A 25,891-nucleotide genomic window follows, 5' to 3' on the forward strand; every position below is an offset into this window, starting at 1 on the left:
AACCAACTGAATACTGAATACTGTGGATATAAAGGCTCATTCTAAAGTAACAAAAACACAACAATTCTTATTTTCAGGTGATTATACACTAATTTAAACATACTTATGAATATTTTATTCCATTTCCGCCAAGTTTATTCCGCTAAATGCCACTAAATTCTACACACTGCACCTTTAAAACCAGAAACTTTCTTCCCTTTAAATTTTATTTAAACCTTGAAAAGGTATAAATAGTCATAGTCGTTACAACTGACTAGACAGTTGTGACTGTTTTAGTATTTTCTCTATTATTGTTATTAATCTTTGGTGTTTGTTATTTGGGAAAGTGCAGCAAGATGAGAAACTTTTCTACAACAACTCGTATCCCTGTGAATTGGAATTATTTTCATGTAATGAGAACATATACGGTGTGTTTTGTATTGTTTTCTATTTAAATGCCTGAGTTTGTATTTAGTAACATAGTTTTTATGTATGAGAGTTAATGTATATTGTACATACGTAACTTCCGCAGTTTTGTACCATCTTGTTGCTAACAGTTTTATTTAGTATTAATAAAAGTTGATCTTCAAAGAAATGTGTGACAACAAATCTTTGATTGTGTAGTTAAAATCAATCATACTGTGAGTACTGCAAGGCTGTTCACAGAAAAGAATAATACTGTCACTGGATTTTGATAAGAAATTATAATTGATACACCTGATATTTATAACTTATGTTGGTCAATTTTACAGTAAAAGCTACATTTTTTGGAATTTAGTTATTAACACATTTCCTGAGAGCAGAACAGAATAACTTAATTAACAATGTGAATATAACAATTTATAATCATACTATTATTGTAAACTATTATTGAAAGTGTGTCCAAACTTTTGACTGGCAGCACCAGAGAGAGCTTAATAAAAGTTCAGTAAAATAATAATGATTGAAAAAAAGACAAAAAGATACACAAGAAGACAAAAAAGGGTTGACAGCAGTGTGTATTAGTGGTTTTCAGACCCAAGTTAGTTGTCAGATTCTGCAGTATTTTGATGTCATTGTATTTTTTGTAATTTATCTCTCCATAAGATTTAGAGATGAAAGGAAGTGATACGATTCCTTTACCTTTACTTCAGTAAAAGTACCACTACAGCAAAGTAAAAATGCTCCATTACAAGTAAAAGTCCTGCATGAAAAACTACAGTAAAAGTACATAAGTATTATGAGCTTGATGTAGTTAAAGTATTGCAGTAAAAGTACAGCCGTCTAGACTTTGACCTGCTGAGAGGAACCATGAAGGAAAAGCTTGTTAATTTAATGCGCATGTTTCAGTTAAATTATTAACTTTTCAGTGTTGAATAATCAGTGGTGGAAGAAACATTCAGATCCTTTACTGCAGTAAAAAATACCAATACGGTGAAGTAAAAATACTCCATTACAAGTAAAAGTACCTAAGTATTATGAGCTTGATGTAGTTAAAGTATTGCAGTAAAAGTACATAAGTATTATGAGCTTGATGTAGTTAAAGTATTGCAGTAAAAGTACATAAGTATTATGAGCTTGATGTAGTTAAAGTATTGCAGTAAAAGTACATAAGTATTATGAGCTTGATGTAGTTAAAGTATTGCAGTAAAAGTACATAAGTATTATGAGCTTGATGTAGTTAAAGTATTGCAGTAAAAGTACATAAGTATTATGAGCTTGATGTAGTTAAAGTATTGCAGTAAAAGTACATAAGTATTATGAGCTTGATGTAGTTAAAGTATTGCAGTAAAAGTACATAAGTATTATGAGCTTGATGTAGTTAAAGTATTGCAGTAAAAGTACATAAGTATTATGAGCTTGATGTAGTTAAAGTATTGCAGTAAAAGTACATAAGTATTATGAGCTTGATGTAGTTAAAGTATTGCAGTAAAAGTACATAAGTATTATGAGCTTGATGTAGTTAAAGTATTGCAGTAAAAGTACATAAGTATTATGAGCTTGATGTAGTTAAAGTATTGCAGTAAAAGTACATAAGTATTATGAGCTTGATGTAGTTAAAGTATTGCAGTAAAAGTAGTGGTTTGGTCCCTCTGACTGATATATTATTATATATGACATCATTAGATTATTAATAGTGAAGCATCAGTGTTAGAGCAGCATGTTACTGTTGTAGCTGCTGGAGGTGGAGCTAGTTTACACTACTTTATATACAGTTAGCTAGTTTAGTCCAGTGGTTCCCAACCTAGAGGTCGGGGCCCCTCCAAAGGGTCAGCAGATAAATCTGAGGGGTGGTGAGATGATTAATGGGAGAGGAAAGAAGAAAAAACAAAGTTCTGATACACAAATCTGTTTTCAGTTTTTGGACTTTTTCTCTAATCTTTGATTTTTGCTGAAATATTGGATCATTTGAACATTTATTGAAATGAAAGCATGTGAGAAGTTTAGAGGGAAAAATCACTATTTGGTGGAGCTGTTAACAACTCATAGACATGTGAAATGTGACCCCGACTACACACTGCTTTTTGTAAGACGTCAAAAGACAAAAAGGTTGGAAACCACTGGTTTCATCTTTAACAATGTGTTGTATTTTAAAAGCTTGTTATATTATCCATTGTGTCAAATCTTCATCTGAAAAGTAACTAAAGCTGTCAAATAAATGTAGTGGAGTAGAAAGTACAATATTTCCCTCTGAGATGTAGTGGAGTTTGTTGTCAGATGTCTCCCTCTAGCGGTCAGACAGTCTAAACCGGTTTACGGTTTAGACTGTCCGTAAACCGGTTTAGACTGTCGGAAAACTGAATTGATTTCCGGCAAATATGGTTCTGTGTTGTTGATGGCAGCGAACAACAAAGCGTCACATAATTAAAGTTTTGATTCGTTTGTTAATTTCGCAGTGAATATTTTCATCCAGTTAGTGACGGACTATTGTTTTATCGGCCGCGCCGGTCCGCAGCTGACGTCATGGAAACAGGTTTGTGGCCGTTATTGTAGCTCGTTAATGTTAGCAACCTCGAGCTAGCTAGCAAGTGGCGTTTTTTTTTTTTTTTTTACTTTAATAAAGATAATAAACACAAAACTGCAGTCAAACAGTCATAGAATAGAGTTAAATAATCCAGAATAAAGACGGACTAAAAGTTTATTTCCATTGAGCTTCATGTGTGGAACTCCATGAAGAAATTAGTCGATTTAAGGTGTCCGTAAATATAACGTTAGACTAAATATCCTGCATCTCTGTTTAATCCATGGAAATATGACATTTTGTCAATATAATTTAAACGTTTTACACCATGTGAAGGTGTGAATATTGAAGCAATGCTTGGTGAACCACACGGTCGTTTCATTAGATAATAAATATGTGATTCAAGTGCTAGTTTTAAAAACAAAGATCGATTATCTGATTATTGGATCATCAGAAACATGTTTTATAGTTTAAATAACAGTTTAAGTCATGTAATGAGCAAAAATACTGAAATTTCTCCACCGGGAGGATTTGCTGCTTCTTTCTGTTTTATATCATCGTAAATTGAACATCTTTTAATTATATCTAATATATTTTTCATTATTTTTAGACTAATTGATTAGATTAATCCAAATCCAAAGAATGATTTACATATTAATTGATAGTGAAAATAACTGTTAATAATTAGCAGCACTAATATGCATACATGATCCAACATGTTAATGAAGATACTGTGAAGTTTGTATTTAGTGTGAGTGGTTAAATGTGAAATAACTGTGTTTTCTAACATTTAGTAATTATTCTAGCTGATTTAAACCTCAAATAAAAGTTGAGAGTCACAGTTGGATTTGATTCGTTGTCCTCATAAATAATTATTGTAAAGATTTTGGAATAAATCTGCATTTCCTAAATGATCTTCCTGTCATCTCTTCACACAGAGTCACATGTGCGTCCTGGTGATGTTGTTGGATGTTATTTCACCATTAAACTGTTGTTGTTGTTGTTGTTGTTGTGTTTGTGTGCAGACGAGCAGGCCAGGAACCGTTTCCAGTCTGAGCTGGAGTTCGTCCAGTGTTTGGCGAACCCCAACTACCTGAACTGTGAGTCACAGCAGATTTTTTTTATTTTTATAAATTTTTATTTTTTTTTTATTATAACTTTTATATTTATAACTTACAGACCAGCAGCTAAACAACGGCTGTATTCATCAGAAACATGTGACAGTCTGGAGTTTCTCTGTGTTCCTTTTACTGTCCTACATCACAAATATTTCATATTTTTATTAAACCTGCAGTGCAGAACTTCTGAGTGATTAAGCATTGTACTGATTATGTTTCCAATAATGTTTCACTACATAAAGAAAATCTGTTACATTTACATTAACACATATATCAACACAGAACACACAATAAACATCAAAATCACCATATTAAAATGATCTTTAATACGCAGTAGCTGACAGTAACACAACACACTTCCTGGCTTTACTACATACATGTAATGTTCATTTAAGAGGACACGGCGCCTCCTGCTGCTGTGATGTGTGTCTACATACAGACGTCCTGACTGATGATTTGTATATTTTTTTTGTGTGTGTGTTGTAGTTTTGGCTCAGAGAGGTTTCCTGAGGGAGAGACCCTTCATTAACTACCTCAAGTACCTGCTGTACTGGAAGGAGCCAGAATACGCCAAGTTCCTCAAGTAAGACAAACCTGAAACATGAAGAGTCTGCTGATGAACTCATCTACTAACAAGTACTGTTGTCCGAAAACTATTAAAAACACATCAGTGAGCCACACAGCTCACTAGAACAACAAATATGGATTCATCCGCCGCTGAAAGTAGTCCCCAACAAATGCACTATTTCCTCCTGTTTGTTTAGATACAGTGAGCAGGTGTTTTAGGAAATGATTCAGCCCTTTTTTAAACATGAAACTAAATATTTATGAGTTTTTAGAGATTTTATAAGAAGAACCGATGAGTGTAGAGCTGAGACACACAGACAGAGTAGAGATGGACTGACAGCTTGTTGGTTTGAGTCTGCACATTAGATGTCGCTGCTTGTTCACCTCCAGTAAAACAGAGTATCTCCATTTCCAGATATATAGAAAACAGACTCTGTCACTGCATATTGAGTTTAATCAGGTGATGATGCAGTTTGTTATGAAGGGTTTGGACGTGTAGGCTTTCTTATCTCGATCGTTTAAGTGAATCTCTTTTATTTTATTGGTTATAAAGAATCTGAAAAGGTCCTTCCAAACATTTATCTAATAAAGGACAACCTTGTTTGACCTTCAGTCACCAGTAGGAAGTGGGAGCGTGTAGAAAGCGGTCCTCACCTGTCTGCTGTCCCTCTGCAGGTATCCTCACTGCCTGCACATGCTGGAGCTGCTGCAGTACGAACACTTCAGGAAGGAGCTGGTCAACGCTCAGTGCGCCAAGTTCATCGACGAGCAGCAGCTGCTTCACTGGCAGCACTACTCCAGGAAACGCACCCGGCTGCAGCAGGCGCTGGCCGAGCAGCAGCAGCCGCAGCAGCAGCCGCCGCCGCACGGGAACGCCGCCGCCAAGTGATGATGTCACTGGAGGCGGGAGGCGGACTGAATATAAATGAATGTGAGGGATTGTCGAAGTATGGCTGCTCTAATGATTTAGCGTCTTTATAATAACACAGTCGGACTCATGATGTACAAAAAAAGAGAGATATCGTCTTTTTTATTCCACACTTTCTTCTTCCCAGTCAAAACCAGGCGCCTACGTTACCCACAATGCAACTGGAGACTGTGGTGTGTTATGCTAGTAGCAGCTAATGTAGCCTGGAGCTGCTTAGCTTCAGCAGAGACGAGGAGCTACAGAGGTCTGCTAACCTCTCTCCTTTCTACCTCCACACCTCCGGATTATTTTTACTTCTCAAACTCTTCAGCCCCAAGCTGACGCTGTGACATCATCAGTGACATCATCAGCCCCCCCTCAGTTCATCTTTAATAGGGCGGCAGTGACGCTTTCCTTTCGGGATTCTGAAGTTTCCAGAACAAGATTTTGTTTATGAACTCAGTGAGAACATCTGCTCTTTACAGTCTTGTCATGTTTCAACTGTCGGGCAGTTTGATCCAGAACCGCACGGCGATTTATTCTGATACAGAAATGTTGCAAACATTTTAAAGTCAAAATAAACAGACAGCAAATTTACTTTATCTTCTGAAGAGATACTTTTCTGTCAGAATAAATCAGATTTCTGCCTTCCAGTGAGTTCATGTTTTCAATAATATCTGTGTGTTTTTTTTAGCATTTCTGTGACTGAAATGTCCAACTTATATGTTTATGTTTAAATGTTTAAATTTGACTGAATAGTAATAAACAAGAAATCTTGGTTAATAACTAAATATGTGCGTGAACAATGACATATGACCCTTTTGACTTCTGTTAGAGTAAAATTATTTAAACTATTTCCAAAGTCATAATCACAACAACAGATGGTAAAAAAAAAACACATATCAACAAAAACACAGTGAACATGTTACTCAGACAAGATTCATCTGAGCAGATTCGTATTCGTTTATATTTCTTGCTCTTGTCTAATTCTGCTTTCCTTTTCTTTTTAATAAAACATTTGAAATAAGAAATGTTTGAATTCCCTTTGATTTGTGTGTAAAACAAGTTAAATGTCAGTGTCATGATTTGTGTTGACAGCAGTTATTCACAGTTCTACATACATTATTACTATGTAGAATAATGTTTTTGATAGTTGGATATTTAGCAGAGTGATTCATGTTTTCTATTTTCTTTTTTTACACAATATACAATGGGACATACAAATATATGACAGATTAATTCATATCATTTATTTCTGTATTCATTTCAATTCATGCATTTATTATTTAGTACATATTTATTAATATTTATTATATAAATTCATTATTAATGTGTGCTTTTTTTATTAACATTTATGGTATTAATTCTGTAATTATTTTATTGTTAAATGAGTCATCTTTAGTCCTCCATATATTTTATTCTGAAATGCTGTAGTAATAATTCTAATTCCAGTATAATTTTTCTTTTCAACCATAAAGGATTGAATATAAATGTGAGGATAAAGTGCAGACCTTTAGGAGTTCTTTTACAAACAAACTGAAGGTTTGTGAGACTTTAAATTTAATTTTACTCATTTTAAATGTGACGCGATATCGCTTTTATTCTGAAGGCTCCGGGTCGGAAGTTGTTTTCGTTAAGTGACGTGTGTTACAGTCTGGACCACGAACATTTCTTCTCATTACACCTGTGTGGTTGTGATACAACGCGCAGGTGTTGTACCGTGAATCGTCCCGCTAGCAGATTGATGCTCAGCGACTCGTAATAATTTAGCGGTATTTCCTCGATTTCCTCAGCAAACAGTCGGACACCGGAACGGAGAAAGGCTGACGGTGACTACGGTAACACTTAGTTTATTGATTATTGCTAATTTTTCTGAGTATTCCGTATAAAACTGTCTCTGTTGAGCTTGAAACCGGAGTAGCTAAGTTAGCTACAGTAAAGAAGTTAGTGGTCGCTCTCTCTGAGCATGCGCAGTTTGTTTGAAACCGCAATGAATTTCATAATAACCGAAGTTTAACTGTTGCCCCAGAGTGTGAGTACAGTTAGTTTGAATCAAACCTGTTAATGTGCCAAACCTGCTGTTTCAATATGCTTCAACATGCTAAATACAGAGGTAGAAAGTAACTAAACTTTTAGTCAAGTACTGTACTGGAGTACAATTCTGAGGTACTTGTACTTTACTTGAGTATTTCCACCGGATGAAACCAGTGGTTTCCAACCTTTTTGTCTTTTGACATCTTACAAAAAGCAGTGTGTAGTCGGGGTCACATTTCACATGTCTATGAGTTGTTAACAGCTCCACCAAATAGTGATTTTTCCCTCTAAACTTCTCACATGCTTTCATTTCAATAAATGTTCAAATGATCCAATATTTCAGCAAAAATCAAAGATTAGAGAAAAAGTCCAAAAACTGAAAACAGATTTGTGTATCAGAACTTTGTTTTTTCTTCTTTCCTCTCCCATTAATCATCTCACCACCCCTCAGATTTATCTGCTGACCCTTTGGAGGGGCCCGACCCCTAGGTTGGGAACCAGTGGACTAAACTAGCTAACTGTATATAAAGTAGTGTAAACTAGCTCCACCTCCAGCAGCTACAACAGTAACATGCTGCTCTAACACTGATGCTTCACTATTAATAATCTAATGATGTCATATATAATAATATATCAGTCAGAGGGACCAAACCACTACTTTTACTGCAATACTTTAACTACATCAAGCTCATAATACTTATGTACTTTTACTGCAATACTTTAACTACATCAAGCTCATAATACTTATGTACTTTTACTGCAATACTTTAACTACATCAAGCTCATAATACTTATGTACTTTTACTGCAATACTTTAACTACATCAAGCTCATAATACTTAAGTACTTTTACTGCAATACTTTAACTACATCAAGCTCATAATACTTATGTACTTTTACTGCAATACTTTAACTACATCAAGCTCATAATACTTAAGTACTTTTACTGCAATACTTTAACTACATCAAGCTCATAATACTTAAGTACTTTTACTGCAATACTTTAACTACATCAAGCTCATAATACTTATGTACTTTTACTGCAATACTTTAACTACATCAAGCTCATAATACTTATGTACTTTTACTTGTAATGGAGTATTTTTACTTCGCCGTATTGGTATTTTTTACTGCAGTAAAGGATCTGAATGTTTCTTCCACCGCTGATTATTCAACACTGAAAAGTTAATAATTTAACTGAAACATGCGCATTAAATTAACAAGCTTTTCCTTCATGGTTCCTCTCAGCAGGTCAAAGTCTAGACGGCTCCACTCAGCCTGGTAAACTAACTCATAAACTATATGAAGTTCTGTTCAGCTGCAGATAAAAAAGGCTTTGAAGTCTGGATGTTTATGGATGCAACTAATTAATATTAACAGAATGGAGGAGCTGCTCCAGCAGATCAGACTGTGGTGCATGTATGTTAATGGGGTGTACAAATTATTAGTAACACTCCAGTACACCACCAGCAGCCACTACAACCTCAGTAATAAATATAAAGTAGAATTATCACCTTTGACTGTATGAGATTTTACAGGAGTTTTTAATAAAGTGTTCAGTGAATGTAGATTCATTTAAAGTCCTGTTAGTTTGACTGAGTCTGATTATTGAAAGGAAATTTTGGGAAATTAGAGAAATGCTCCTTTAGCCTCCAATCCTCTGAGTCTGTTTTGATTGACAGTTGAGGCCTGTGGCAGGAGGCGGGACAGATAAACTAACTTCCTGTCGTAACTGTAGTTTTCATGCAGAGGACAGCTGTTTATTATTCATCAGTAGTGATGAAGAGTGAAGACCTCAGCTCGCTCTCTCTCTCTCTCTCTCTCTCTCTGTGTCAGGATGAGGATGGCGTTGCAGCGGGTGGCGGTGGTCGGTGCCGGGGCGGCGGGACTCTGTGCAGCCAGACACATCCTGTCCCGTCCCAACAGCTTTGAACCTCCGGTGGTGTTCGAGCAGAGCGACAACATCGGCGGCACCTGGTGCTACGAGGAACGCGTCGGCACGTACGACAACGGACGGCCGATTCACAGCAGCATGTACAGAAACCTCAGGTAAGTTAACCAGCACGTTAAAGACACATAACCTGCACATTTCCAGCCTCTATATTTATATTCTGGGGCTCTACTGGAATAAAAACTCCTTATTGATCTTCTACTGGTCCTTTATGCAGCCCCTCAGTTCAGCCTCTGTCTGAAACAGGCCGTTTTAGCTTCCTGTCTCTTTAAGGCCCCGCCTCCTGATGAGCCCACTCTGTTCTGATTGGTCAGCTTTCAGGAAGCTTCCTCTGGCTCCGGAGGCTACGTAAACAAACTATAGTAGCAGGATTTCACTTCTTTTTCTCCTTCTTTACTCCAAATGTCAACTTCTCAAATCCATCCATACATGTTGGAGCTGAACAACACATGGAAACACCTTAGCAACCACCTTGGCAACCAAGGCTACAGAACGGACGGCTGTTAATGAGCATGTGCGCCGAGCTGACGTCGGCTCGTCAGCGAGGTAGAAAAAAATGGCGCAAACGAAGCGTTCAGTGCAGGTTGAAGCCCTGAGTTTTGACTTGCAGGCAGAATTCTGACATCAGAACAGGATATAAATATAATATATAATAATCAATAACAGAAAACCTCATAAAGAGTTTCAGAGTCTCTACCTTTCAGATTAAAAGTGTGTTTTTGTACCTCGTATATAAACTGTAGAGCTGCAAAGATTAGTCAACAACAGAATATTAACAAGCAACTATTTTGATAATCAATTAATCATATTTAAACATTTTTAAGCTTCTTAAATGTAAAGAATTGCTGCTTTTCTCAGTTTTATATAATTGTACACTGAATATCTTTGGGGTGTTTTTTTTTTATTGTTGGTCAAACAAAACGTTTGGAGACGTCGCTTTGAGCTTTAGGAAATTACAACGATTATCTGACATTTTGTAGACTAGATCGATTAATTGAGACAATAATCTGCAGATGAATTGATAATGAGGATACACTGATGTTCTACTGTAGCTCCGAAAAACAAAGAAAAACTGAAGAATAATGTCAAATATTTCCAAAATATTAACTACAAACATACGAGTGACTGAAACCTCTTATTCCCTCTTAATTTGAAATCCTTCACCTGAACAGATGTGGAGTTTAAATATTTTACTGAAATTAAGGAAAACTTGTTTAAACAGCTGCTTCCAGGTGTTTCTGTCCAGGTGAACTTCCTGCGTTATAACAGCTGACAGCGTGACGTCATCACCTGTAATGAAATGTCACATCGTCTTAACGGTTTCATGAGACTCGCTGACGTCGACCTGTCGACTCTCTCCAGGACCAACCTGCCCAAAGAGGTGATGATGTTTCCTGACTTCCCCTTCGACCCGCAGCTCAGCAGCTTCCTGCCTCATCAGGAGGTTCAGAGATACCTGGAGAGATACTGTCAGAGCCACGACATCGGGCCCCACGTCCGGGTGAGTCAGCTGACTCTGACGTCACGACGTCGTCACATTCACCGTTTCAAATTATGTGTTTGTACTTTAAAAATAAAAAAATGATAAAAGATTGAAAGATTTGATGTGTTTTCCATCTTTTTCTCTTTTTAAAATCTTTTTCCTGTTGTGTTGGCAGCAGTTAAATAAATAAAGTTAAATAAATAGATAAAATATGAACAAGGTGTTGTAATATGTGCACACTTTAACCTCCGTACACTCGGCTGTGCGTTAATTTAAAGTGAACAAACTGTTGTGCAGGAGAAGCAGGACACAACATAAACATAATTACATTGAATAAAATAATTTAATTTATATTTAGCAAGAAATAAAATCTGTAATTACTTCAAACTAATCAGTGAAAAAGAGAATTAATTGATTAATTGATTAGTCAATCAACAGATAATTAACTGGCAACAATCTTGAGATTTAATGAAATGTCATTTTACAAATAAAAATATCACTTATTTTCTGTTTTTCTTTGTTTTCTTTGATAATGAACTGAATATCTTTGAGTTTTGTTGTGTTTATCAGTCGTCACTTTAATAAATAACAGGAAGTGTTTTTACACGATTTTCTGATATTTTAAGGACCAAACTGTGAATCCGTAATGAAGTTTCAGCCGTTATTATTCCTCACTGTGACTCTTTGTGCTTCAGTTCAACACCGTGGTGGAAAACATGAAGCCCGTCGTCGTGACAACAGGCGACAAGGAGAAGAAAACAACATGGGAAGTGACGTCATCTGATCCGTCGGGTCGTCAGAAAACGGAGACGTTCGACTCGGTCCTTGTCTGCTCGGGGTGAGATGAGTACTGCAGTGTTACTGCGCAGTAACGCAGTATTACTGCGCAGTAACGCAGTTAGTTATGCGTTACTGCGCAGTAATACTGCGTTACTGCGCAGTAACGCAGTTAGTTATGCGTTACTGCGCAGTAATACTGCGTTACTGCGCAGTAACGCAATATTACTGCGCAGTAACGCAGTATTACTGCGCAGTAACGCAGTATTACTGCGCAGTAACGAAGTACTTTAACTTCAACTACGAAGCTGCATTTTCAGGGTTTAAATATGTTTGTTTTTTTTGCTTCTCTTGAAGGCATTACTCTGACCCTCACATCCCAGACATACCAGGGATAAAGAACTTTAAAGGTACAGTCAAAGTTAATATTTACGTCTTTACACCCACGACTGAAAGACAGTGTTAGAAGAAGGTGGAAGTATAGTAACAAAAAGAGGAACTTTGACACTAAAAAGACTGTAACGTTGAAAGATATCTACTTGATTTGACTCATTTGGACGCTGAAGCTTCATATTAGCTTCAGATAAACTTTTAAATACATTTTTGTCCTCCATCACTTCCATTGTAAGGTCATTATGAAGGGATCTTCTAATGGTCAGTATGAACAGGAGGAATGATTACAGCAAGAAAAACAGCTTTAATGTTCATTTGAGCTCCTGACTGTTGGTTTAACACAGAAAAAATAGTTCATAATGAACATGAGATGTCGATAAAATGAAACAGAAGACAGAAAACTGTCTTAATAATCGATTAATCGTTTGAAATACCAGATATTATCTAGTTTCAGCCTCTAAATTGTCACCTGAATATTTCTTGACACAACAAGACATTTGAAGACATTATAGGATCCATAAATGGTCATTTTCTGACAAAGTTTTAGAAGCAAACAAAACAAATAATTGATTAATTGAGGATATAACCAGCAGATTAATCAATAATATTTTACCATGAATGAAAAAAGGAGTTGATTTAACTGTCTGATCTTTTTTATGAAGTTTTTTCTAAAAAAAAAAAAAAAAAAGGAGATGAAGAAGTGCTGAGTAGCAGTTTATTTGTCAACATAAAGGATTAAAAATGTAAATCAGACTAAAATATCTCAACAACTATAAGATGGATTATTATGAAAGTTTCCTTTATGAATCCTGCTGAGTTTGACTTTTCATCTGTTGATACTTTGATTTATGACCAAATATCTGCCAAACCGAAGACGTTCCCGTCAGCCTCACAGCTGTACTTCCTGTTTACTGCTAATTAGCAAATGTTCGAGACGTAGATGGTGAACATTAAACATGAAACATTAAACATCAACATGTTAACGTCGTCTGAGTCAAAGTGCAGCCTCACAGAGCTGCTTCCAGTCCTCCAGTACTGGACTAAACCATTATTTTCATTATCGATTAATCTGTTGCTTATTTTCTTGATTAGTTGTTGTTGATCACTGATTTACTGTCACAGAGACTAAAGAAACCAGAAAATATTCACATTTAAGAAGCTGGAATCTTTCAAATTTGGTCTTTAAAAGGACAATTAATGGATTATCAGAATAGTTGGTGATTGATTGAACAGTTGACAGCTGATGGATTAATGTTTGCAGCTGCGTACTGGACTCACTGAGACGCTGACGTGTGTCTGTCTGTCTGTCTGTAGGAAAGGTGCTTCACAGTCACGCGTACAGGTGTGCGGAGACGTTCTCGGGTCAGTCGGTGGTGGTTCTGGGAGCCAAAGCTTCAGGACTGGACATCAGTATGGAACTGGCTAAAGCTGGAGTTCAGGTAACAAACAGGTCATCACTTCTTCACCTGAGTCAGAGACTGACTCCACAATCATCAGCTTTTTAAATACGGGAAAATTACGTCTTTGTCTTTATGGAAGCTCATTCCTGCCCAGGAAATAAATGAGTAAGTATATGAAAAAATAGAAGATAAAAATACATGACGTCCTCATAATTATGACTTATCAAGTGATTTTTTTATTATTTTAATTATTTTTTTGGATTTAACATTTTGTCTGTAAAACATCCTACAATTGTGAATAAATCGCAACAAACAGTCCAAAAATCAAACATATTTAATCAATTATAATATAAAACATCAGGGAAAATCAGCCACATTTGAAAAGCAGGAACATCCCCATTTTTTTTATTTATCAATTATCAAAATTGTTTTCTATTAATTTTAGTCGATTTACTACTCGATTAATGCTGTAATTATTACATCACTATTAAGTTATAATTACAGTTGGAATTAAATTAGCTGCTGAATACTCTGTCAGCATCGTCACTGTTGTTTTTATCTGATCTTCTTTATTGTATTTATCAAGCTTATTTATCTTATTTATGGATTTTTTTTTTTTTACTCCATGCACAGCTTCTGTTCCTTTCATGTGTTGTATATCGCTTTATTTATTTATTTGTTTGTATGTGATTGTGTTGTGTGAACAACAAGCTGCTTCCAAACATTACAACATTAATAAAGTTGTTTGTGTTGTACGTTTCAAGTGAGTCAAAGTTTGAACCACTGAGTTTCAGTTGCATCGATCTGCAGACTCGCTGAGAGTTGACATGAGATTTAAATTTACTGGTGAATGTTGGTAATTTATGTCTCTCTCTCTCTCTCTCTCTCTCTCTCTCTCTATCTCTCTATCTCTCTCTCTCTCTCTCTCTCTCTCTCTCTCTCTCTCTGCAGGTGACTCTGAGTCACGGTCGTCCTCGTTTCACCTTTCCTCTTCCTCCTGGGATCCAACAGTCCAGTCCGGTGGTCGCGGTCGAGGACGACGGCAGCTTTCGCTTTCAGGTGAACAAACTTCACGCTGACGCTCGACACTGCTTTGTTTCTGTCGTGTGTTTATACCTCATCATCTCGTCATTATGATGCGAGTATCTTAAAATTACGAGATTGTTTTATCAAACTCTACTGAATGTTTCAACAGTAGCTTGGAGGCGTCGCTGATGTTCATCTCACAGCAGCTCCTGGACGAAGATGCGACTTTGATTTACTATATTTAGTGCTTATTGTCCTTCTTTGTGTCACTGTTTATCCCTCCAGCAATGACGTGCAGGTATCTACTACTGCTTTCTCCTTCTTCTTCTGTGGTGTTCTCCAGGAGTTGGCGTCCTTGGTGTTGCATTGCTGCCACATTCTGGTTTTAGTCCTCGTCGGTGTCCCGCAGCCGTCTTCTTCCCTCCACATATACTTCCATACTGATTAAACTCATAATAATCCCATCATCCATATTATTCAATGACATGAATATCTCCCAGTGTCTCAAGTCAGGCAGCGTCATCATGCCTCCATCTTCTCAAATGATGATTTATAATCACCTTAAACTTATCTCATAATAACGAGATCTTTTCTTGTAATGATGAGATGCACCTCTGTAGAAGAACACTCAGACATGTCAGTAATATGAAACAAATGGTTTCCTAACAGTCTGTAAAATCATCAGGATGTTAAAAATAATTATCAGATTATTAATTTATAAGCTGTGACACCTGCTGGAGTATAAATGAGGGTTCAGAGGTTCAGAGCAGCAGGCCGTTCTCTCTAACGGCCAGCAGGGGGCGACTCTACTGGCTGCAAAAAGAAGTCTGATTGTATGGAAGTCTATGAGAAAATGATCCTACTGCTCTCTTGATTTATTACCTCAGTAAACTGTTTCCTAATGAGTTTATGGTCTCAATCACTAGTTTCAAGTCTTCCTCAATACGGCATAATGTTCATTTTGTGAATTATGGCCCCATTTAGAGTAAAATAGATGATAAAGCAGTGTATGCTTTAAGGTGTGGCTACATTGTGATTGACAAGTCGCTACCACAGCGACAATGTTGCTTACGTTACATAACCATGGTGTATGGGCGTAGCTGCTGCCATTTCAATGTGTTTTCAGTTCACTAAAGTTAGTCTTGTTCAGCACTTAGTTGTAATAAAACACACATGAGTCGGATGATCAGTTTTTCCGGTGAGTACATTTTGTTTTAACGGTTTTAGGCCTGTTTTTTGCTAGCAAAAATTAGCATTAGCATTATCACTGTTAACCATAGATTGTAAATGCACTGTGCTAACCAAGCTAGCAGCTAGCGCTATGATCAGCTCAACCCTCTCGTCCAAATATGGTCACTTCTGGCTCCAAAAATCAAACATGGCGACGGCCAAATCCAAGATGGTGATGATCAAATCGCTTCAAAACAGCAGTTTGCAAACCAATGAGTGATGTCACAGTGACCACGTCCATATTTTGTACAGTCTATGATTCACGTACTGACTCGTGTTGGACGCTGTGAAACTGTGATGTGTTGCAGGACGGCTCGGTGGGCGGCGCTGACGTCCTGCTGTTCTGCACCGGATACAACTTCAGGTATCCGTTCCTGGACGCGGCTCAGCTGGGTCTGGAGATCCAGGACCACATGGTGGCTCCTCTGTACCGCTTCATAATGCCCCCCGCCTTCCCCTCGCTCTTCTTCATCGGCATCTGCAAGATCATCTGCCCCTTCCCAAACTTCGACTGTCAGGTGAGCAGCAGGTGTCAACAGGTGGTGAAACAGCTGCTGGACTGTAGAGCGTCAGACTGACGGAGGTTTATAATCCGGTCTTGTCTCTGCAGGTCCAGTTCTCTCTGGCCGTGTTGGACGGCTCGGTCACGTTACCGTCTCGGGCTCAGATGGAGGACGACGTTCGGCGAGAGCTGCAGGAAAAAGTGGCGCGAGGAGTCCTGCAGCGCCACCTGCTGATAATGGACCGGGATCAGTGGGAGTACTGCCAGGTGCTCGCTCGCTCCGCCGGCTTCCCTCCGCTGCGTCCGGTCGTACGCAGCCTGTACGAGGAGGTGTGGCGACAGCGACGGATTCACCCCGAAAACTACCGGAACAACAACTACAGACTGATCAGCGACACACAGTGGGAGCTGATGGACTGATGGGAACGTTTTACAGCCGCTGCACAAAAACACCACAATTTCTACGTCATGTGTCGTATGTTGGCGGATAGTCGTCGGTCCAGAAATACATCAACAACCGGAACAGACATTCATGTCCCTCAGAGGATGAATCCTGCCGACTGTGAAGCTCAAATGTTTTGATTCAAACTTTAAATATCTCATCAACTATCAGATGAGTTGCCGTGAACTTTGGTTCACATATTTCAAGTTCTCTTTAGGATGAATTTCTGAAAATTATGTGATCCCTTAATGTTTCCTCCAGCGCCATCTTCAGGTCAAAATGTTTCACCATATTAGCATTAAGAAGCTTTTTACAAACAAACATTTAGTAAATGGTTTATAATACACCATAATGCAGTTATAAGCAGATATAAGGACATTCCAAGTGTTTCTTAATGTACAGTATTTGTCAACAATCATAACTTCTCATATGAAGACATATTTTATATTATTACAACTGTGTTTTACTATATTGTCATTCATTATCTGTTTATATATCCACAAGAGGAGTAATAATTGTTGTCTAATACATTAATAAACACTTATATCTGCTGAAAGCTGCATTATATTGAGCTTTAAGCCTTTTATTAACTGTTTATATACTGATTATAAATGATAAATATGGGGAGTTAAAGTATTGTCATTTTATTTGGTCCAGTACTTTGTTTTATGACCAAAAACCTGCAAAACTAATGACATTCCCGTCTGACTCAGCTGTTTGTGTTTCGTGTTAATTAACATGCTAAACTAAGGTGGTGAATTTCTGATGCTGATGTTAGCATGTAGCTCAAACCAGCGCTGGGCCAAAGTGCAGGGGTTCAGAGCTGCTAGCGTGGCTGTAGAATGTGTAGCGTAGCATGTAGCTGCCGTGCTCATCTGCAAAAAAACAAAAAACAACACTACAGCAGCAACAGAGATACCACATGGAGACTGTAAAAATTGTAAATAGCTTTTTACCCAAAGCGATGGCAGCCATGCAAGACGCTCTGCTGACCACATGACACAATCATGGGAAAAGGAGCGGCTGTAAAACGGTGGATAATTTTTTTTTTAATGTCACAACCACTGCTTTAAACTTTTGACTTTAAACCCATCATGACTTTCTTGGATAAGAGATAATAATGATCTCCAGAGGAGGTTCTGATCACTTTCCTGCTTCCCAGACGATCAATCCTTCAGTGGTTCTCAACCAGGGATCCGGCGACGTCCAGGGGTCCCTGAGTGGGATCCAGGGGTCCCCAGAAAATATTTTAATATATATTATATATATTGTATTTTAATTTCACCATTATTTCATTGACTATAAGTTAGCCCAATGAGAGAATGTATATGAATGACTATTCTGTTCATATGTTTCACACTCTTCACTGTTAATCTGCTAATCTACAGTATAGACAGTTTAATAACTAAATATTATCTGATGGGGATCCCTGAGAATACATTTTATCAAATACGTTCTGATGTGTATCAGTTTGGGGGTCCTTGACACCAAAAACGTTGAGAACCACTGCTTTAGATGAACCTTCTTTTCCTTTAGCGCCACCGTCAGGACAAACTTTACATGTCTGTGATGAACACTGCAGCCTCTAATTAACGTTGTACATTCAAAACTACCTCATTAATTTCAATAAAGTTTCTTTATTACAAATTATTTACTGACCAGTTGTGCAACATTGTGAACTTACTACCATCAAACCAAGAGCCAATCAGTCGGACAGGTATGTTGTAGCGTCTGTGGTCATCCAATCAGTTATTTACCTTTTTGTATCATATATTTATGTAGAACGACATGAGATTACATAAACTTTCTGACTTTCTCTTTAAAATGTTTTCATTTTCACACACTGTCCACTGAGGACACGTCCTCTTAACTTTTTTATTGTACTTTAGTGACTTGATGTGCAGTTTACTTTCTACAATTAAAAGTTACACAATCGCGGGTTTTGAAAAGCTGATGATACTTTTTTCCATGACTCAATCGATGGCACCGCGTTTGTATTTCCATGTGATGCTACTTTCTACATTTCAGAGGGAAATATTGTACTTTCTACTCCACTACATTTATTTGACAGCTTTAGTTACTTTTCAGATGAAGATTTGACACAATGGATAATATAACAAGCTTTTAAAATACAACACATTGTTAAAGATGAAACCAGTGGTTTCCAACCTTTTTGTCTTTTGACGTCTTACAAAAAGCAGTGTGTAGTCGGGGTCACATTTCACATGTCTATGAGTTGTTAACAGCTCCACCAAATAGTGATTTTTCCCTCTAAACTTCTCACATGCTTTCATTTCAATAAATGTTCAAATGATCCAATATTTCAGCAAAAATCAAAGATTAGAGAAAAAGTCCAAAAACTGAAAACAGATTTGTGTATCAGAACTTTGTTTTTTCTTCTTTCCTCTCCCATTAATCATCTCACCACCCCTCAGATTTATCTGCTGACCCTTTGGAGGGGCCCCACCCCTAGGTTGGGAACCACTGGACTAAACTAGCTAACTGTATATAAAGTAGTGTAAACTAGCTCCACCTCCAGCAGCTACAACAGTAACATGCTGCTCTAACACTGATGCTTCACTATTAATAATCTAATGACGTCATATATAATAATATATCAGTCAGAGGGACCAAACCACTACTTTTACTGCAATACTTTAACTACATCAAGCTCATAATACTTATGTACTTTTACTGCAATACTTTAACTACATCAAGCTCATAATACTTATGTACTTTTACTGCAATACTTGCTTCTTTGTGTTTTAGTTTAATCTGCAGTGTCAGAGGCTCAGCGGATGTGTCGGAGATGAGCGTTCAGCTGGCTAATGATTCCCGAGACCTCCGCCGTGACCGAACGGATCCACCAGTTAACCATGAACGAGGTCGGAGACACAGAGAGCTGATGTCAACAACAGACTTTAATCCAGATATTGCGCCACAAAACATCAAAATACACAAAAAAAAAGAAGAAGTCTGATCACAGACTGACCTGAGCTCAAAAAAACAACAACAACATCACATGAAGCAGGAACGTCCATCATGCAGTGTTGATCTTTGAAGAAAATACATTCAGACACCAGCGCAGGTCAGTAACTTGGCTGCCATACAGTGTTTTATAGGACATTTAAAGGGGAATTCCACCTATTTTAAGAATCAAATATATTGATTACATGTTCCAGGACTGATTCGGTGAATGTTTGTCTTTACTAATGTGACATAAAAACAACAAAGTCAGCAACCTGTTGATCCTTAACAGAACAGGGTCAGATTTTATGTCACAGGGTCAAAGGTCAGTGCTAGTTCCTGGCAAACGACAGGATCTGCAGCTAACAGTTATTTTCATAACTGATTTTTTTGCCAATTATTTTTTTGATTAAACACCAGAAGCTGTTAAATGCTTATCATGATTTCCTAGAGCCCAAGGTGAAGTCATCACATATGTTGTTTTGCCCGACCAACGATCCAAAAGCAATTCTTCAAATTTAAACAAGACTACATTTCAGGATTTTTTACCTGAAAATTTACATAAGTGAATAATTTTGTATCAATCAGCTGATCAATTAGTTGTTACAGCTCTAGTGTGTTCACAAGTCCTGACTGAAAGGAGTCTTTAAAATGGGTGTAATCCCCTAATTTCACGTTGGAAGATGTGAGTTGTTATTTCGTTTTTTGCTACAGAGCCTCACAGGTAGAAATCCTCAAAATTCCTCCCTCAAAATAATAACTTGTGCCCTAAAACATGCGTTATCTGCCCCTTTCCTTCTGTCAACAGGAGCGCAGAAACACACCGTCACCTCGGGAGGATAAAGAAAACTAGTGCTGACGAGATAAATTGATGAATCGATGAGTTGAGCAACAATTTGTTGGGTTAATGGGACAATCATTTATGTCATTTATCAAATTAAAATGCCAGTCACTCTCCAATGTGAGTATTTTCTGCTTTTCCCAGTTTTATATCATTACAGAATGAATGTCTTTGGGTTTTGGACTGTTGGTTTGGACAAAATAAGACATTTTGAAACATTTTCCACTAGTTTTTTGGCATTTTATACACTAACAGATTAAGCATATAATCAAAAAAAAATATTTGACAGATTAATTGATCATAAAGAGTAAGATAAAGAATTGTTTTTCAACCAACATTCAACTTGTCCCAAATCCATACTACATACTAATTTATAACAGCATGTATTCTTTTCATTATTGATTAATCTGCAGATTTTCTTAACTAAGCGATGAATCCTTTGAATAAATGTCAGATAACAGTGAAAAATGTCCGTCATCATTTCCCACAGCTCAATGTGATGTCTTCAAATTGCTTGTTGTACCGGATCAACAGTCCAAAGATATTCAGTTTACTATCAGATGTGACGGAAAACAGCAGCAAATCATCACATGTGAGAAGCTGCGACCAGTAAAATATTTTGCGTTTGCTTGAAGAGTAATTAAAACAATTAATCGATTATCAAAATGGTTGCAGATTAAACATCTGTGGACTGACTTATCAAATAATCGACTAATCATTGCGCTCTAGTATGTACTACATATTAGCCGTCATTGTGTTTTTAAGCAGTTAGTATATATTAAAAAATCATCATACTTTACCATTGTATACTGACAGGATATGATACAATACGTGTGACGTCAAACTTTGAAATGTCACAGCCAATTTAACTTCTCAGAGAGAAAACAAAATGTCACTTTAAATGTAAGATTTAATACTTATTTTTATGTTTTTATGTTTGTGGAGCTTTGTTTCACCACCACACAGCTTATTTAAAATTCTCCAGCTACTTTTCATATTCTCAGACTCGGTCACTTTCAACTTGGTCACAGTCAAAACTTGCCTAGAATTAGTGAGTAGTAGTCTGGATTTGGCACACAGTTTGTCTCTTTAAAAGCCAAAACTAAAAGTATATCCATGTCCCTTGAGCCAAGATCAAAATTAAATTGCGTTAAATCCAAGTGGTCCATAATGTGAGTGTTGAGAGGACAAATTAATTTTAATTTCAAGAAATTAATTCAGTCGAGGGCACAATTTAATATTCAGATGACACGAAGGGAGTAATTTAAGGGTACAAATTACTAAATTAAGACAAAGAGATGATTCATACTGACATTATTTGACTTCTAAACATCTAAACAGTAGTGCTGGGTATTCAATCCTTTTTTCAGTACTGATCAAGGACCAAAATCTGGCCTTGAATGTCCACTCAGATTCAAAATGTTCACTTTTCTGCGATCAGATAGTTTTGCCAATTTTAGAGTTAAGATTAATTTTATTTAGACAGGGAGAAGTTCTTGTACGGCAGCTTGTGTTTAGACATTTATCAAGTATTGTTTTGGTATCAGTAACAAAAGTCAGGCATTGTATCGGCACAAGTATTGAGAAAACCAAACAATACCCGACACTACTGCTACTGGATTTTTTTCCAGGTGCATTTTGTGCTGTTTTAAGTCTTTTATAAAGAAATCAGCACTGAAGCGTTCTCAGAAGATGACCCTTGAAGACTTGGACTCGTTCTCCATGTGCACCTCCCTTTCAATCTTCTCGGCTGCCTCTTGGTCGTCCTCTCCGACTCCGTCCTTCTTCAGGATCTTCAGCGGCCACCAGAGGGAGCCACTCCGGCGGTCTCTGCGGACGGTGGGCTCTACCTGCCAGCAGCAGGGGGCGCCCTTATCCCCTGTCAGGAAGTAGAGGAGGGCATTGAGCCAAGCGTTGCAGGAGGCCAGCGGCCGGGTGACCTTGTAGCAGATGGAGACAGTCTTCATGGCATTGCAGCCGCCAAGCTGCCCTCGCCGCAGGAGCAGGAACACTGTCCGGGTCACGTGGAAGGGCAGGAAGCAGAGCGCAAACAGCAGCGTAATGGTTACAATGGTTTTGATGGATTTCCGCCGCCGCCGGATGTAGTGTGAGTACTGCGAGCCGGAGATGGAGACCGAGGTTCTCTCTCGCCCTCTAACTCCTTCTGGCGTCCCATCTCCCACTGGACCATCCTCACCGCCCTCTATCGAACTAGGCGGGGAGCGCAGGGTCTGAAATATTGTCCTGACCACCTGCGAGTAGCACCAGGCTATGATGACAAACGGCACAAAGAAGCCCAGCAGGTGGAGGACGATGCCGTATGGGACGTAGACAGCAAACTCATTATCAATGGCGTCGTCCCAGCAGTTCATGTACCCCTCCCCGTCCTCCCCCTGAAATCCAGTCCTGTTCCCGCCGTCCCTCGCACCTCCAGGCCCACCAACCCTGGCGCCTCCTCGCTGGACATAACCTGTCTGCGCAAACCTGAAGATGGGGCAGGTCAGGATGAAGACAACCACCCATACCAACGCACAGGTCCCCTTCACTACCCGCTTGCTCTCCAGAGTGATGGTCCTCATCGGATGGCAGATACCCAGGTACCTGTAGACAGACATTTTATTTTATAATCCATCACATTGATCTGTTTGTTTATCAAAACACTGGATGAAATAAATAGACTCTCAGATTCTAAGGCCTTAAGGATTTATAGAATTATTTGTAGCTCTGTATATTCACATGAATGAATGTCCAAAGTACAAAAATGTAGGATAGTGCCTCTCAACTTTTGTATACATCCAGACCCTTTAAAATAAAGTGATGTCTATTTTTGAGTCATCGTCACTGGTTGCATAGGTTATGACCAGGTAAACCAAGACCAGAGTGCTGGGTAACGGTATATTCCAAAGGGTGTACATCTTTCCAAAACATCTTACCTGTGCACAGAGATGCAGGTGAGGAAGAAGATGGAACAGTAGAGGTTGAAGTAGAAGAGGAACCGGACGAGGCGGCACATGAAGTCTCCAAACACCCAGTGGTCTCTGAGCACGTAGCTCGCCACCAGGAAGGGCAACGACAGGCCGTACATCAGGTCGGTGGTGGCCAGGTTCATCATGTAGATCAGTGAGGTGTTCCAGCGTCGCCTGCTGCCACCACCACCGCAGCAACCTCCATGGTGGCAACAGGAACGCAGCAGCACCACGGAGTTAAGGGTGAGGCTGAAGAGGAAGGTGAGCGAGTAGCAGACAGGCAGGAAGACGTACTTGTAGGATTCATCAATGCTGCAGGATGAAGGAGGGAGGGACGAGGTGGGCAAGGTGCCAGTGGTGTTGGCATGGTTGTTCGCCACCGCTGCCACCGCCAAACTGATGTCTGGAGTGACGTTAGAGGCTTGGCTCAATCCCATAATGAACCTCTGCAGGTTATTTCTGGCAGAGCTGGATCAGTTCAGGTTCCTTTGTCATCATCTCAGCTCCTTCAATATTGTCAAGTCTTCTCGTTCACTGAGTTTTCCTTCATTTGTCCTTCCTCTGCTTTATCTATCTAATGTCTATTCATCATCGACTGACTCATGTCTTTGGTATGTAGAAGGCGTTTCTGTGAGAGAGGGGGAAGAAAACACACCGTCATTAGTTTGGAAATGTTCTTTCAGAATGTACTACCGGCGTTTTGCTGATGAAGACTATGTTTCGCTCAATTAGCCCGTCAATCATTAACAAAGCTTTCTGGAAACCTCTCTCCATTCATGTAGCCTCTCTGTACAGCAGGTTAGGTGGTCTGTTCCAGCTGTTGAAGTGTTCGGGTCAGGGTTTAAATTCAAGCCTGTGTTTTGGAACAACAGTTTCAAATAATGTCACAACAACAGGTTCAACTTGAGTTGAGATTCATTTATGGCTTCAGAATTGGAGTTAGAAAGTGGCCTGAACAAAACTGTCTTGCTGTCACACATTAATGTAGAGTAGAAAACAGTGCTGCAGATTGTCCAGCGTGAGCTTTACTTCACGTTTTTGGGTTTTATCGGAGAATATAGTCGTTCCCTTAGAGTCACACAGGTCATATTTTTCTATGGGTTTTTTTCTGGGATTTCAGAGGCCTGAAGTGTAGTTTACATGTTATAATTTAACCCATCAACCAATAATTCCTTAAAAAGCAATGGATAGTTCCTTTGGGCACTTACAACAAAAAACAGAATCTCTTTTCAGCTAACCAGTTTTTCTAATTTACAAGCCTCTACCATACAATTAAGATTAAAAGTGCCTTTTCACCAATGTGTGTAAAACCTGAGAAATAAAATGTTTTACAATCAAATTTACATAAAAATGTGAATTACTAAAATGTACTTAGCAATTAGAAACTTGACTTTGGGTCTCTGTAGTTTCTTTATTAATCATTTGGTCTTTAAAATATCAGAAAATAGTTTAAAAAGCTCATTACAGTTTCCAATAGTTGCCAAGTTGACATCTTCAAATGTCTTGTTTTGTCCAACCAACAACAACCAATATCTTTGGCTCTAAAGATAAAGATATTACATCACAGAAAATGGAGAAAAGCAACAAATCCTCACATTGGAGAAATTGGAAACCAGAGAATGATTGGCACTTCTGCTTGAAAAATGACTTGAACTATTACTTCATTATCAAAATTATTGTTAAGTAATTAATCAATCATTGGATTGTTTCAACGCTACTATTTTTGTTACACCAAAGAAGACATGAACTGCTGGATTGGTTCTCATCACTTGTACGAAATATGATCAATCTATTCAATCAGACCAGTTTGCAGCATTAAAAACTGGAGCCGACCGTTATAACGAAATCTGAACTTATGTCACAAACACCAGTGTGATCTGGATCAGAGGAGGATGTAAAAGTTGTAAGGAGTTCGTCTTACCTTCAGCTGTCCTCGTCTCATCCGGTTTCTGGGGCAGCGTTGTGGCTCAGAAGTGTCTGTTTCAGGGCCGAAGGGTCTCTTGGGGTTTCTCCCCTGACCTTCAGCATCTCTGTAAATAATTGATCAGTGTTCATTCAGTCAGAAGTGCAGGAATGAAACTCAATACAGGGACTGCAGAGGAGGAGGAGGAGGCGCTCACAGTGCAGCTCTGAACTGCTGGCTTTTAGTAGGGCACACTGGCAACTTTTTAGCAACTGAGGTTTTAAAAATGTAAAAACACACTTCATCTTAGAGAGGTAAAGCCTTTGCTTATAAATGCTAACACATTCTGAATACCACATCGTTGTCTTTTATATTTAAATTTCACTGCAGCTAAATATTTCTCAAACAAACTTTTAGTTAATTGGAATTTAAATACTGTAATATTTCAATATTGTTTGTGTATCC

At 38.2% G+C, this 25,891-nt stretch overlaps 3 protein-coding genes across 4 annotated transcripts; 2 read left to right on the forward strand and 1 right to left on the reverse strand.

The window, feature by feature from the left end:
- Positions 1-2,741: 2,741 nt before the first annotated feature.
- On the forward strand, positions 2,742-6,392 carry med31 (mediator complex subunit 31). The gene is made up of 4 exons (XM_044371642.1): positions 2,742-2,932; positions 3,946-4,020; positions 4,525-4,621; positions 5,281-6,392. Exons 1-4 carry the CDS (start codon positions 2,923-2,925, stop codon positions 5,492-5,494), a joined length of 396 nt encoding a protein of 131 aa, XP_044227577.1. The 5' UTR covers positions 2,742-2,922; the 3' UTR covers positions 5,495-6,392.
- A 778-nt stretch (positions 6,393-7,170) lies between these two features.
- Positions 7,171-17,405, forward strand: LOC122996060 (flavin-containing monooxygenase FMO GS-OX-like 4). Of its 2 annotated transcripts, XM_044371588.1 has the most exons (10): positions 7,171-7,350; positions 8,794-8,826; positions 9,382-9,594; positions 10,859-10,997; positions 11,675-11,817; positions 12,114-12,166; positions 13,464-13,588; positions 14,501-14,608; positions 16,114-16,323; positions 16,416-17,405. In XM_044371588.1, the coding sequence occupies exons 3-10, from the start codon at positions 9,383-9,385 to the stop codon at positions 16,725-16,727; spliced, it is 1,302 nt and encodes a 433-aa protein (XP_044227523.1). In that variant the 5' UTR covers positions 7,171-7,350; positions 8,794-8,826; position 9,382; the 3' UTR covers positions 16,728-17,405. The 2 variants fall into 2 exon arrangements, with proteins under 2 accessions (XP_044227523.1, XP_044227522.1); XM_044371587.1 differs by lacking the exon at positions 8,794-8,826.
- LOC122996059 (P2Y purinoceptor 6-like) lies at positions 13,447-25,745 on the reverse strand. Its single transcript, XM_044371586.1, has 4 exons — positions 25,445-25,745; positions 23,491-24,151; positions 21,579-23,158; positions 13,447-13,457 (listed from the first exon to the last, which is right to left on the reverse strand). Exons 2-3 carry the CDS (start codon positions 23,958-23,960, stop codon positions 22,243-22,245), a joined length of 1,386 nt encoding a protein of 461 aa, XP_044227521.1. The 5' UTR covers positions 23,961-24,151; positions 25,445-25,745; the 3' UTR covers positions 13,447-13,457; positions 21,579-22,242.
- Between the last annotated feature and the right edge of the window lie 146 nt (positions 25,746-25,891).

Source organism: Thunnus albacares, chromosome 13 (genome assembly GCF_914725855.1).
Source record: "Thunnus albacares chromosome 13, fThuAlb1.1, whole genome shotgun sequence".
Lineage (NCBI taxonomy): Eukaryota > Metazoa > Chordata > Actinopteri > Scombriformes > Scombridae > Thunnus > Thunnus albacares.